The sequence below is a fragment of the Hippoglossus stenolepis genome, chromosome 14, assembly GCF_022539355.2.
Source record: "Hippoglossus stenolepis isolate QCI-W04-F060 chromosome 14, HSTE1.2, whole genome shotgun sequence".
Classification (NCBI taxonomy): domain Eukaryota; kingdom Metazoa; phylum Chordata; class Actinopteri; order Pleuronectiformes; family Pleuronectidae; genus Hippoglossus; species Hippoglossus stenolepis.
This window is the reverse complement of record NC_061496.1, coordinates 11,867,867-11,881,902: the sequence shown is the minus strand read 5'-3', so window position 1 is coordinate 11,881,902 and position 14,036 is coordinate 11,867,867. Positions and strand designations below refer to the sequence as shown.

Below are 14,036 nucleotides of genomic sequence, written 5' to 3'. Positions count from 1 at the left end.
TCATTTCTCTTCCAGACATATGAGGAATGGAAGGAGATGCTGCCTGATTTTAGTGAATACAACTGGGTCATTCCTGATTTTATCTGGGAACTGAGTGAACAAATTGATCTTGGTAAGCCTCTTTATTTTAGCTTCTTGATTCATTAAGGACAATACGTACAATTCAAATCTGGATTTTGGGTAAATCTATTCATTTGTGGCCATAACTTTATTGGAAATTATCGCTGTTTCACTCAGTCGAACAGGGACAATTGTTCTTAGACTATACTTGAAATGCGGCTCCTCAGTTACTTATCATGGGATAGGACTCCCTACCTTTTTGTCATCTCAAATTACCTCGTTATCTCTTGTATCCACAGATAAATTGGCCAAAGCGCTACCAGAGATGGAAGAAATTGCCAAACTACTACCGGATCTAGACAAGATAAGAGAGAACTTTTCTTTCCTCAAAAGCCTCCTGACTTCTGGTGAGTGAACAAAACCTGACATGTGCTCCTCAAAGTTACTGCATCATGACAAAAATGACATAATTATTTGCAGACATCAGATTGTCCAGTGTTCAGAATTTAAAATTAGTATAAAAGGAATTGTACTGAAACAAACCTCATCTTCCACACCTATATCAGCCTCTACTCTTATATTATGATATAATTCAGTGGGCAGCGCACACACTTAAGTATTGTATTTGCAGTTACACCTACTTCAAAGTGACCTCTGCAGAATGAGATAACATAGACTCATAGTTATTTCAAAATATAAGGAAGTAACCTGCTTTATGCTGTAGATTTCTGCTCTTCTGTGCTTGCTGAAGGATTCTTCAAAGAGCCCTTGTTTATGTTAAATTACTTCTGACTAATGTGTTTTGAATCAGTAGTTTTTATAAGCAAAGCTAGAAATCCTTGAATTATAAAACCTTGATCGAAGTAGGACCACATGTGCATTACTGCTGCAAACCTGGACAGACAAATTGTATATTTCTGTGTTCCCTTCAATACATCTATATAAACGACATTAACAACAAAAAATTTGTTTCGGTTTCAAAAGAGAATTATTATTATTATTAAGAGTATTTCTCTAATATACCAAATAGTTTTCAGTTGAGTCCAAATTTACCTGATGTTTGATAACAAAATATGAGAGTTTGGGCTCCTTGAGAATCACACCAAGTTCAGGGTGTGCTTATCTCTTTTAACAGTTTCGCATTAAGTGGCTGCTTCACTTGGATTTCTGGCACATTGGCTGCTTTGGTATAATACACACCATTTAGCTGTGTCCCTGCTTTGACCATCATCCCTCAGCTTCTGTCTTTTATGATTTTTTTTTTCTTGTGTTGTTCTGCCTTTCTCCTCCTCCCCTCCCCTCCTGTTCCCCTCCACGTTCTTCACAGGTGTGAGTTTGGGTAGTGAAGTCAAAGGAGCTGGTCTGCATCTGTTGTTAGGTGTGTAAACCCTGCACTCAGTAGCGCTGCCCACTCCCCCTCCTTACTTTCTGCCGCTGTTTTCACCACCATCTTGCCACGATATGTGTTTGGTTGTTGGTTCCTGCTTGCGATCCAGAGGAGTGCTTGCCAATGGTTTGTTTCGAAAGGCAGGAGGATTCATTATCACATTGATTTCCAGGTTGCAGACCAGTGCTGCTGTCAACAACAGCAGTGCTCCTGGTTAATTCAGGCTCTTTATTTAGTGAAATGTGTGACCTGTGGCCAGGATGGTGAAAAGGTCCTTGAGTATGTACAGGAGTTTGATCATTTATGCAGATAACTATTTTACCATATTGCTGAGATCTGTTAACTTGAATCAGTGAGTATTTACTATTCTTTAGTTCAGATCAAATCACAAATGGATCAATAACCTGCCTATGTTTAAATTTTTTCTTCATAGTCTAGAAAGCTCCGAAAAGCACATCCACTGTGTTCGACTTTAGTCTCCTCTTCCCTTTTGACTTTCTTTAACCTGCCTGTCCTTGGCTGTACTTTGTCTCATCTGTGTTATTTGTGCCTCCTTTGACTTCCACCCTCTCTCCCCTGGTCTGTACCTGCTGCCTTCTTTAATTAGACTCCCATCACTAATCTTCTTCTGTTTTCATTTACTGACACTCAGATGTTTGGAAAATGCACACAAAAGGAACTTTACTTAAGACATCAAGTCTTCAAATATTCAATAAATATATATATTTTTAATTAATAGGTTTAAAGTTGTAAAGATAAATAACAGTGATGTAACCCTAAATGTATTTAGGTCATGTACAAAAGTTTATACAAAGACATAATTAATCTAAAGGTATTTGTACAAGACTTGTCAGGGCAGACTGGACCACACCTCTGCTGTGAGTCAGAAAAATGACAATGTCTGTGGTTCTTTCCATTATCGCTCCATCTTTGACTTCCAAATTTTTTCGTAAATACCTTTCTCATTAATGTGGCTAAGCAGGCTGTTCTTCTTGCACAGTCAGATTATGCAGCCCTCACTTAGTCTGTTCAGACAAGGTCCCCATGTAATTCAATACTTTATTACTGTACTTTAGTGTTAAGAGAAAGTCAAATCAAATCAGACTTTATTGTCATTTTACCAGACATTCAACAGTAGCGCGTGCAGAATTAAACGGCTTTTCCGGAATAATGAAAGTCTACCAATCAAATATTAGTGAAAAAGTATCCAACCTTAAACCTTAACAGAACCAATCTCTAACCAGATTTTGTAATCTTTATTGTGCAGTTTTTTTATGTTATTTAAAGAACTCCAGTAACTCCATTTGTCTTTTCAGTTTTGCTGGAGCTAATTCTAATTAGCCAACTTGATTTAATAATTAATCAATCTTAATTTTTGCTGTGGCATGTACTATGTAAATATTATTGCTATTTATTAAACATTTTTAATTAAGTTACATGAATAATTCAGTAATCACAAATTGTTTATTTTATGTGTACACATATGAACATATTATAAATGTTTTCTGTACAGTTCAGTGCAGTATTCTCCAAACGTCTGAACTCACACTGGTCTTTATTTTTCTAATCAAGCATTTAAGTATTATCTGTCTTATTTTGTCAGTGGGTGTTGTCTCCCTAAGCCTGTTGATACTTATAGCACTCATTAGTCAATGATGCATTTTATTTGTGACATTATTTTGTGGTGTATGTCTCCTCTGGTAGAAACCTCAGGTGATCCTCCTCTAAAAGCCACAGACTCTTCTGCTGCAGCCCCACAAGACCCCAGTGACAAGCAGTACAAAAAGGCAAGTTAATAAAACCTATTGACACTCCTCAGCTTTCTGCTCTCTACTCCACCACAGCTCGGCCTCACTCTGCTGCTGTCTGCATCGTGGCTGCGTTTCACTTCAGCGGCAAGAACTGTACCGGATTGAATTTAAATGTACCCAAAGAAACTTGTATACGATTTATATGAGAGTCATATTTAACATGGATTGATGCATCACATCATTTCATGTTACAGAAGTTGATAAAACCTACAATTAGAACAAGATCCTGATGATATAATGTATATAATAATTCTCGGTGCCTTTTGATTCAGTCTGAATGTTAAAATGACGACACTGGCTGTCAATCTGTTTTCAAGATAAGCTTTTGAGCCGTCAAGGCAATATTATGGTAAGAAACACAAGTGTGTTTCTCACTTCATGGCAGCTTACATTAAGTGTGGTATTACGTGAAAAAGCTTTTACCACTGACACAGGTTGCCATGTGCTTACTGTGTGGCATTCATTCTGATATCTACCAGAGCTTCAAGTGCCTTTACTGCCCGTCATTCTCCTCAACTTTTTTCCCTAGAATTCTGTCTTGGAGACCATCCCTCCTTCTACAGAATATCATGCAGCAGCAATTGCTTTGTATGCATGTGTTTTATTTATGTCGTCCTCTCTCCTTTTTCACTTTAGTTTTGTCCATTTCCACAAAGTGACCAGTTTCCGTGTGTCTTTGTTAAATTTTTTTGTATGTTACTGTAAGTTTGTTTTCTATCACTACATAGAGTTAAGCTGTGAAAAAAAGAAATTACACAAAGGTTTGACTTTAAATATTCAAAAAAAAAAAAGCCTTCCTTTCCTGTTCCTTGCTTTATGTCTGCAATCATGGTCTCCAACATGAACAACTTACACAACAAATATCTTACAAGTTAATATTTCAGCTCAAAATACATTTAACATGTATTTTATGTGTATTTCCCAAAGGAAAGAAATATAGAACAAAATTAACAGTAAAATCATGTTGGGGACCTCGAAAACAAAGCAAATGTCACCTGCTGTACATTCTGCTTTGTGCTTCACTCCTGATAGAGCAATGTCCCAATGCTTTGCTTGTTAGATCATCATCATCTTCAACATTATCAGATTAGATACAGTCAGAACTACTTAACATTGTGTTGCAACACAACGCTGTGGACTGAGCTTTGTTACTGCTTCATCGTTACAGCTACTCTATGTATAATGTACTGCTGCTAAGTATAAGTATGTAAATCAGTTGTTGTCTGAATCATTGATCCAGTGGTTTGAGGGTTAGAGTCACTTTTGTTGCCACTTGTCGAGAGGTGCTGGTTGTGGTATTAGTTGCCTCTTCTGCCGTCAGTCTTGCAAAGTTTGGCGTCTCCCTTTAGTGGTTGCGAGAGACTCACTTTGTTAGGTCACACTGATGATGGTGGCTAGATTAACAAAGCCAAAGATCTTGATTCTGTTTAATTCGACCCTTGACTGATTCGTGATTCTCCAGCATGAGCAGAACCAAGGTTTCCTGTGTTGGGAAGCAGCATTGGCCTGTGAGGCCGACCAGCCCAGTGGCCGGCTGTTGTGTTTTTTTGCTGCTCCTACCTCTCTCTCACTATGACGTACCCCAGCAGGGTCTGCTCGGCGAGCTCATTCTAATTCAGCAGCAGATCCAGCGGCACGAGGAGGAGGTCCGGCGGGCCGCTGCAGCCGATAGTGCGCGCCCCCCACCGCCAGAGCCCGCTCCCAGTCCGCCTCCGAACCCCAGCCCCCCTCAACAGAAGCGCAAGGTGAAGGTCCCACCCCACTTAGATCCGTCCTTTCCCACAAACGTTTCTTAAAAGATCACAGCTACAGAGTAGGATAGAATAATTATTCCCGAAAAAAAAAAACTATCTATACCAACTGCTTTAACAAAACATTAGAGTTACTCAACACCAGGCTGAAAGCAGGTTTTTACTGGTCCTTATAGTCTGCTGCATCTCTGACCACACCCTGCATCACTGTTCAGTGTGTTTGGATATGCTCAGAGATGTGCACCTGTAACCTAACAGTGATATCACAGTGTACTGACATACCATGGAGTACATTGAAGCTGCATGGAGATAATTTATAGTACTGCAGATCAGTAAAAACAATTTCAGTTGGTGTTGAGTCTTTATTTGAACTTAATTTGTGTAGAATATTGCAATTATATTAATTAAATGAAACTCTTTTGGACGATTTGTTGTGTTAGCAGGGCTTTTGAAAATTCCTAGTCTGAAGGGGACAGAGGACACAACATAAACAGCTGCAAAATAAAACACTAATGCATTCTAATGCTGTGCAGCATTGGAATGCATTATATTTTGCTGGTGTTTGCGTGTAGTCCTCTACTTTCAGCCATGGTGTCAATATTTTAATATCTTAAGACTGATTTTATTTTATTTATAATGTAAACAGCCCTTTAGTCTGTCCCCTGATATTCTCAACAGTAGACTCCATGTATCACCCCATAGTCTGTAAGGCTGTGTTAAAGTTTGCATTATCAGTGGGCAGTGGAGAAGGCATGCATGGACCTTCGTCTCCAGAGGTGGCGCAGTAGCTTAGCCTCACTCTTGTGCAAGTGGATGGATAATCATCAGGAGCCGTCCATGAATGTACAATGTAGGGAGACACGGCATGGAGTGGAGTGGCCACTTGCTGCATGGTGTGAGCTGCACTTGTTGAAACTACCACAACTGGACAACTTTGATTAAACATTCAATTACGGTTATCAACTGCACGGAGAAGTCTTTAGCTTACAAGACATTTTGTAATGACCACACATCTCTTTTAATTCAACACATTCAACTCTTTTTAACACACTGTTGGTACATTTTACTAGAGGGTGATTTACTGCTCACTTTCTGTACCTGTTATGTTGAAATTGCTTTTGCTTAAAGTAGTCTGTGTGTTTGTTAAATCCTCCTCCTTCTGCTGCTAGTCCCATCTGTCCATGTACGCTTTCTGTCCTGTCTCTCATCCTGCATAAACCTGTTGCAAGGGTAAAAATATACATAATCTAATGAGGTTTTCCTAGTTATGAAAAATCAAGGGAAACTAATAATAACTAAATATTTCAAATCAAATTTATTTGTATATTTCACATATTATCCTGTGATTTGTGCTTGTTCTGTGAATCAGAGCTGGTTGATCCAAGCTGAGTAATCCCAGAATGAATAGTGTCTGCCTGAAATCTGATTTTGTTCTGTTAATGCATTAACATGACTGTCAACTCTGGTTCTCTCTGTAATACAGTGTGCACGTAATGAACCTGGTGGTGCTGGGATTTCATGTTTGTAAAGTAGCACGATGAGGGTTACGGAAACCCCTTATTTTCAAAACTGAAATGAATCATTAACAGTTTGTTGCTATTCCTTTTTTCCTATTTTTATACTTCAACCTCTAGTCATCAGACAAAGAAAAGTTTGACCAGCTTCAAGAAGAACTGCTTCGTACGCAGGTACAGTAAATTTTCTGGTACTTAAACTGACATCATCTACAATGCGATGCAATAGAAAGTTTATGTTAAATGAAAATATAACAAATTCCTGAAAATGCCCAGTAAATACTCTGGAGTAATAAAGTTAAATTATATATGCTCCAATTTATACATAATGTTTCTTTCAACAAGGAAACAGATATATACAAGAAAAAAGTTCTATACATATGTGAAAAACTTGTAATAGAGAAATAAATTACAATAAATGCTTTTATAGCAAAAACAACATATTACTTTAGTCGAGTGCAGATAAATAGATCTGGACTTTTGTTAAACACTAATTCTTTTAGTGTTAAAGTGTGTGTGATGCTGATTGTTGATGTTACACTTCTGTTTATTTCACAGCTAAAATACCAGCGTATGCTGGAGAGACTGGAGAAGGAGAATAAAGAGTTAAGGAAAGTCGTGCTGCAAAAAGACGATAAGGGGATTCACCGAAGGAAAGTCAAGGTAGGTTTTTAAACTCAAACAGATACAATGAACACATTCATTTCTAAGACTTGGACTTACTATTGAGTTTCATCATTATATATGATCATTCTGGGGACACAATAATATTTTCAAAGAATTTATGTGCTGTCTCTTTACTGCTGCTCTGAGCAGCTGATTTGTTGTATTGGTTTATTTATTCCCTAATCCTCTCTGGAAGTGTGAACTAGATGCCTTCAAATATAGGTGCATGCTGCATCATTAGTTTTCATTTCTGTGTCTCCTCATGTAGAAATCCCTTATTGACCTGTATTCTGAAGTTCTGGACATCTTGTCTGACTACGATGCCAACTACAACACGCAGGACCACCTACCCAGAGTAAGTAGCACTCACATTTACTTCCTCATTCACTTAAAATGGTTTGTTTTCAAAGAATGGCTATTTTTTTATTCGTTCTACAATTTTTGCCAATGAAAAATAATCATACTGTTAATCAAAAAATATCTTGTTTCAATGTATTTTAGACTTTATTTTTAAATTTTTTGATGAAGCCTCACACCAGATTACTTAGATCATCATCGCTGATCCTTCCCACTTAGTTTTTCTTATCTGTTCACTCAGTCTACAGTCACCCACTTTCTCTCTGTTGTGTTGCAGGTGGTTGTGGTTGGGGATCAGAGTGCTGGGAAGACCAGTGTGCTGGAGATGATTGCTCAGGCCAGGATCTTTCCCCGGGGCTCAGGAGAGATGATGACACGGTCACCTGTCAAGGTTAGTGGTCTCAGACCATCAGATGTTTGTGTAATAATGTCCTTTAGGATGTGAAATAAAAAGATTTTCCCGCAGCTGGTTTATTTGAAATATGTCTGAATTTTAGTTGTCATGGAAAGACCATGTTGTTAAAATGCAAGTAAACACTGATTTTAGAGACATTTTGTGACACTTGTAATCTTTTGACGATGTTCACCTTCTCTTTGTAGGTAACACTAAGCGAAGGCCCCCATCATGTGGCCATGTTCAAGGACAGTGGCCGAGAGTTTGACCTCACTAAGGAGGAAGATGTAAGTCACCAAAGCATTCACTCTGTCCACTTAATATGAATTACACCATTAACTTTGTTGCCTGTTTACACAATTTGATCACACGATCTTTCTTGCTTCTTTCAGCTCGCCGCTCTGCGGCGTGAGATTGAACTAAGGATGAGGAAGAGCGTGAAGGAGGGACAGACAGTCAGCTCGGAGGTTGGAAATAGTACTTTTACTCCGACCGAAACCATAATGATTTACTTCTGTAACGTTTCACAGACTAATCCTGTTTATTTTTTGCATGTCAGACAATATCGCTAAGTGTCAAGGGGCCCGGCATCCAGAGGATGGTGCTTGTTGACTTACCCGGTGTCATCAGTGTGAGTATACATTCTGATAAGGGTTGAAACTTTTACAACTTTCTTTTCTGCTTACTGGAATCTTTCAGTAATGCAGTAAATATTGTTTGTTTTTTATTTTTACTATAGATTTTCATATAAATCTTAAAAGGAAATTAAAATTAAATCTAATAGATTAAAATGTTTGTCTTTCTCAGACGGTGACAGCCGGCATGGCATCAGACACTAAAGAAACCATCTTCAGCATCAGCAAAGCCTACATGCAGAACCCCAATGCAATCATCCTCTGTATTCAGGGTGAGCCATAAACATGCCATTCCTGATTATAATAAGTAAGCAGGGATCTGAAGTGTCAGAGGATGGACTTTCAGGCCCTCACCCTTGTTTTCTTAAGCAAAATACTAAATCCCAGCTTTCATTTGTTTTAAACTCTACCAACCTCATTGGTTTTTATAATTTTATCTGTATCCTATTGTCTCATCTATTGCGACATGTGATTTCTCTCTGTTCAGATGGCAGTGTGGATGCAGAGCGCAGCATTGTAACCGACTTGGTTAGCCAAATGGACCCCCACGGAAAGAGGACCATCTTTGTCCTGACCAAAGTGGACTTGGCCGAGAAGAACCTGGCCAGTCCAAGCAGAGTAAGACATTTTAACTGGTCACCTGCCACACCATTGGGCCTGTAGTGCCAATGCAACCAGGCAGACCAGAACCATGATACAGATGCACCACCAGAGGGCGTCCAGTGCATAGATTTCAACCAGCTGGTTCCTTCAATGAGCCAATGCTTCAGAATTTAAATCCTTTCTTTCACTTCACATTTTAGATCCAGCAAATAGTGGAAGGAAAACTGTTCCCCATGAAGGCCCTGGGCTACTTTGCTGTGGTGACAGGCAAAGGTAACATGTACTTCTTAGTAAATTTTTGTTGTGTATTTAATGTCACATTATTTAATTAGGAATTTTGGATCATCATGATCCTAATTTACTAATTTAGATTATGACAAGACCAAAGGAGCTAGAGCTTATGTTTTCTGCTGTGTATTGTTTGTGTGGAAGTTTTTACCTTGTACAAGCTGAATTATGTAGCACTCATAATTACATCGTTTAAAATATTACTCTATGAAGTCCAACATTACCTGAACTGTCATTGACTCACCCCTCGTGCTGCTGTAAAACTCTGTGCAGGGAGCCCCGGTGAAAGCATAGACTCCATTAAAGACTATGAGGAGGACTTCTTCCAGAATTCCAGGTTACTGAGGCAAGTAACACCTGATTCACCAAACTTGAATGTTAAATCACATTAATTCATTTTAAATTGACAATTGATCTATTCATTTGACCAGAGATGGCATGTTGAAGGCCCACCAGGTGACCACAAAGAACCTGAGTCTGGCTGTGTCTGACTGCTTCTGGAAGATGGTCAGAGAGTCTGTAGAGCAGCAGGCTGACGTCTTCAAAGGTGAGGCTGCACCTTTCAGGATACTTTAACCTTTGTCACAGAGTGTGTTGTCTGATTCCTCAACCTTGCTATTTCGCAGCAATTAGTGGATGTTTATGTCCAAAACTCAGAATGGTGCCAGGCATGTCTTGAAAGTGGGAAATCACATTTTGAGACAATATTCATTACCAGTGATGCACTTGCCTCCATCCATTACAATGCACAGGGAACAGGTGCTACTACTCCTGATTCTTCCACCTCCTGGTGATGCTCTAACTCATCCTACCCTGCCACACTCCTGTGCTCCCCCAGTCCTGCGTTCCAACTCAAATTAGTCTAGACAATTACAAGTCCATTGCTAACTGTGCTGGAGATTTATGACCATGAGACTGCAGGTCCCATAGGCACATTGTGTGGTGTATTGATCCATAGCCCCATCAAATTACACACAGCCGGCCTCAATCGCCCGTGCTTGGCGCCACTGTGGCCCCACAAACCAGCAATTAGCCTAATCTCCACTGCGGATAGGGAGCTGTGGAAGGGGACAGCAGGCTCGTTGTGTGTCTGTGTGTGCCTTTGTGAGAACTAAAACTCTGACTTTTGATAAGGCGTGTGTGATTGGCCCCATCCCCTCTCCTCCTGAGGGACCAGTTAAGAGAGTGAGTGTGCAAAGTCCTCATCCACTGTTAATAAAGGATCGGCACCATTAATCGTCTAAAAGCTCCATATATCATAGCAAGTAAAAACAAAGCAGGCCCTGTCCCTGTACGGTCATTGCCTGTTGATTATAGACTATTATTGTTTAATGAAGCGTAACAGCAAAAGTTAAAAAGTGATAGAAATGGGTAAGAGATAAATTCAGGCATGATGGAAAACCACCTGGCAAATGACAAAGAGGGAAGTTTATTTTGAAATTTCAAGAGATGAATTAAGTTTCTACATTTGTCTTTATGACGGAACCACTTGTGCTTATTATAAGTTCACTAATTTTGAATCTGAAGTTGAAGATTATAAATGTTGAAAGTCTGTTTGGATAAAATATTCATTGTCATAGTCCCTCCTTTGCACAGCGTCCCGTTTCAACCTGGAGACAGAATGGAAGAACAACTACCCTCGTCTGAGAGAGCTGGACAGGGTGAGAGATGCATTCAGATGACACGTGCATACTTTTTTCTAAATACTTAAACAGACGTCCTAAAACAGCAGATACGACAGATGTACACCACAAAAGTTCTCTGACGGCAAATAATATTAATTGTGCCTTTTTTTTTTTTTTACAGAATGAACTGTTTGAAAAGGCCAAAAATGAAATCCTGGATGAAGTCATTAGTTTGAGTCAAGTGACCCCACAACACTGGTAAGTGATATAGAAAGTTATATATCTATCAAAATTAGAGCCTGACTGATATGGATTTTTGGGGACTGACGGACACCGCTTCATTCTTGAGTCAGAGGTCGGTTCTCACAATGTAAATATAAATTTTTTTAGATCGTCATGTATTTCATTCACCCTATGTAGATAATTGGTCTTAACAAGATGACACCACTAGGGGACTGAACTTTATAAGAATTGAACATGAATGTAATTACATCATGTATTTGAAGCTGATGCAGAAATTCAACCAGACATAATTGGAAAGCTATTTTTAGCTCAAATGGCTGTTCTTTCTTTGACTAAATTAACCGGTGTGTAAATGTATATTTACACCTCAACCCCCCCAACGAGGAAAACCTTGATAAAAGAGATGTATGCATGGTGTGGCTGTCCCCAGTGAGTGTGCCATCGGTTCTCACAGATCAATACTCTGATGAATCGCCCTTGGACGGGAACAGGGGTGGCCCTGTTAGCCAGCAACCAGCCAGCACTATTGGAGAAAGTGGCCATTGACAGTGAGGAGTGCTATCCTGAACAAAAGCGCTGCCTAATGAAATATGAGCGTGTTTATGATAAATGAGATGAGAGAGGTGCAACACTACTCTGGTCTCAGGGGAACTTGGGGAGGGTTTTGTTCCATTGTCATGCTGCTGTGGGGAGTGAGAGTGTGGATGCTTTTAGCTGCTAACAGGGTCACACTGAAGCTGTATCAGGACCTACAGTCATATGCAATCACAGGAGCATTGAGTATCCAAGTGAAAGCAGCTGAGCTGAGGATGATCCCTCTTCACTCATTGTTTTCACGTCCCACCGGGTCACTTGAGTGAACTGAGCTGGACGCTTAACTTTGTTCAGAGCACTCTGGCTTGTTAGTTCCGTCTAAGATGTGAAACGAAGAATCACCGAAATCTAAAAAAAATGTTACCATTCCTATGTTAAGGCCGGATCACCTTTTGTATTTTACTAGAACAGGCAACTCCAGAGTGACTTACAAATCCTGTTTCTTTGCAATTTCTTTTAACCCTGAAGGGAGGCCATCCTGCAGAAGAAGCTGTGGGAACGTGTTTCCACCCATGTAATTGAGAACATCTATTTGCCTGCTGCCCAAACAATGGACTCTGGTACCTTTAATACAACAGTTGACATCAAGCTCAAGCAGTGGACTGACAAACAGCTTCCACACAAAGCTCTAGAGGTAAAGCAAACTGTCTTAATATCATATTATGATTCTGATCGCTAAAATTAAAGAATTGTCAAATTAAATATTTTTATATGAATCAGTGCCTGAGATAGTTTTTTTTGTATTTCTTTCTCTCAGCTACTTTCAAAACTGAGTTATTACTGTTTGATATGGTATTTTAATGACATTAGAATTACATATTCTTTCATATTCAATCAGGCAATGGCCTTATGATTCTTTTCTTTCCCCTAAACACTTCTCTCCCCATCAGGTTGCCTGGGAGACGCTGCAGGAGGAGTTCGCCCGCTTCATGGCTGAATACAAAGGCAAAGACCAGGACGACATTTTTGACAAGCTGAAGGAGGCTGTGAAGGACGAGAGCATCAAAAGGCACAAGTGGAATGAGAGAGCCATGGACGGCCTGGTAAACACACCATCCACACAGAAAATCCACTTCATCTCGGCACAAGGATACAGAGGGATTATGTACAAGTTTATGCAACCAACTCTTTTTTTAAAGGCAATTTAGGCACCATGTACCCTGGAATATAAAGAAAGTGGTCTTGCTGACATTGGTGCACTCATGCTAACAACTTCCGTATCTACTACTGGATTTATTATCTCTTTTCTTAAATTACATTGCACGTCTCTATAATAATGTTATTTTATTCTTGCACTTGACATCTGCCAGAGGGTTATCCAGCACAATGCCCTAGAAGATCGTTCCATCACAGACAAGCCTCAGTGGGATGCAGCGATCCAGTTCATGGAAGAAACTCTGCAGTCACGCCTCAAAGACAGTACGTATGCCACGAACATTCACAAACAAACAAATCACAAACGTACACGTTAAGAAGAGGACAACTGTTGTAGGACCTAGACCATAGAAATTCAAGATGCAACCATGAGGTTATGATAAATACTTAAAGCTTCAGCTTCTACAATGGATGGTAGACTGAATGTGTTTCATTCTCTTTTTACTTTTGTCCTCTCTCCTTGTAGCTGACTCAGTAATCAGAGACATGGTGGGTCCAGACTGGAAGCAGAGGTGGCTGAACTGGAAGAATCGCTCACCAGATCAGGTCAGAGTTTAAAGAGTCTTCCCACTTTCCTCGAAATAACAGTGCTGTTGTTTATGGAAGAATTATAAGACACTAGTATAGTTCTGGTTATAGTGCAGACCCCCATATTTAAACTGTCAAGGTCCCAGAGTTTTATAGTTGCACACATTACATTAAATAATTCTCTCTCTGTCTCTAAACAACAGTGCTCACTTCCTCTTCTTTGCCCTTTTTAGCACATTCGTAATGAAACGAAAAATGAGCTGGAACGTTTGTTGAAGCTCCACGAAGACCACACAGCATACTTGGCCAATGACGAGGTCACCACAGTGAGGAAGAACCTCGAAGGACGATCGGTCGAAGTTGACCCTGTGCTGGTGAGAACATAATACCTGTCTATGAACTTTAAGTAAAAGGTGACGGAAAAT

At 39.6% G+C, this 14,036-nt stretch overlaps 1 protein-coding gene across 4 annotated transcripts in view; it reads left to right on the top strand.

Moving 5' to 3' along the window:
- Window positions 1-14,036, top strand: part of opa1 (OPA1 mitochondrial dynamin like GTPase) — a 34,429-nt gene that overhangs the window by 1,640 nt on the left and 18,753 nt on the right. The window contains exons 3-26 of one of the 4 annotated variants that reach the window (XM_035176428.2): window positions 16-112; window positions 360-467; window positions 1,388-1,438; window positions 3,152-3,234; window positions 4,848-5,003; window positions 6,644-6,697; window positions 7,082-7,186; window positions 7,458-7,544; window positions 7,824-7,937; window positions 8,147-8,227; window positions 8,333-8,407; window positions 8,500-8,571; window positions 8,748-8,847; window positions 9,063-9,193; window positions 9,379-9,451; window positions 9,740-9,812; window positions 9,898-10,013; window positions 11,063-11,127; window positions 11,273-11,349; window positions 12,397-12,562; window positions 12,819-12,971; window positions 13,239-13,347; window positions 13,550-13,629; window positions 13,845-13,985. In XM_035176428.2, the coding sequence (XP_035032319.1) occupies window positions 16-112; window positions 360-467; window positions 1,388-1,438; window positions 3,152-3,234; window positions 4,848-5,003; window positions 6,644-6,697; window positions 7,082-7,186; window positions 7,458-7,544; window positions 7,824-7,937; window positions 8,147-8,227; window positions 8,333-8,407; window positions 8,500-8,571; window positions 8,748-8,847; window positions 9,063-9,193; window positions 9,379-9,451; window positions 9,740-9,812; window positions 9,898-10,013; window positions 11,063-11,127; window positions 11,273-11,349; window positions 12,397-12,562; window positions 12,819-12,971; window positions 13,239-13,347; window positions 13,550-13,629; window positions 13,845-13,985 (2,367 nt within the window). The remainder of the gene's footprint in view (window positions 1-15; window positions 113-359; window positions 468-1,387; window positions 1,439-3,151; window positions 3,235-4,847; window positions 5,004-6,643; window positions 6,698-7,081; window positions 7,187-7,457; window positions 7,545-7,823; window positions 7,938-8,146; window positions 8,228-8,332; window positions 8,408-8,499; window positions 8,572-8,747; window positions 8,848-9,062; window positions 9,194-9,378; window positions 9,452-9,739; window positions 9,813-9,897; window positions 10,014-11,062; window positions 11,128-11,272; window positions 11,350-12,396; window positions 12,563-12,818; window positions 12,972-13,238; window positions 13,348-13,549; window positions 13,630-13,844; window positions 13,986-14,036) is intronic. The other 3 variants (XM_035176429.2, XM_035176430.2, XM_035176431.2) reach the window with 3 other exon arrangements.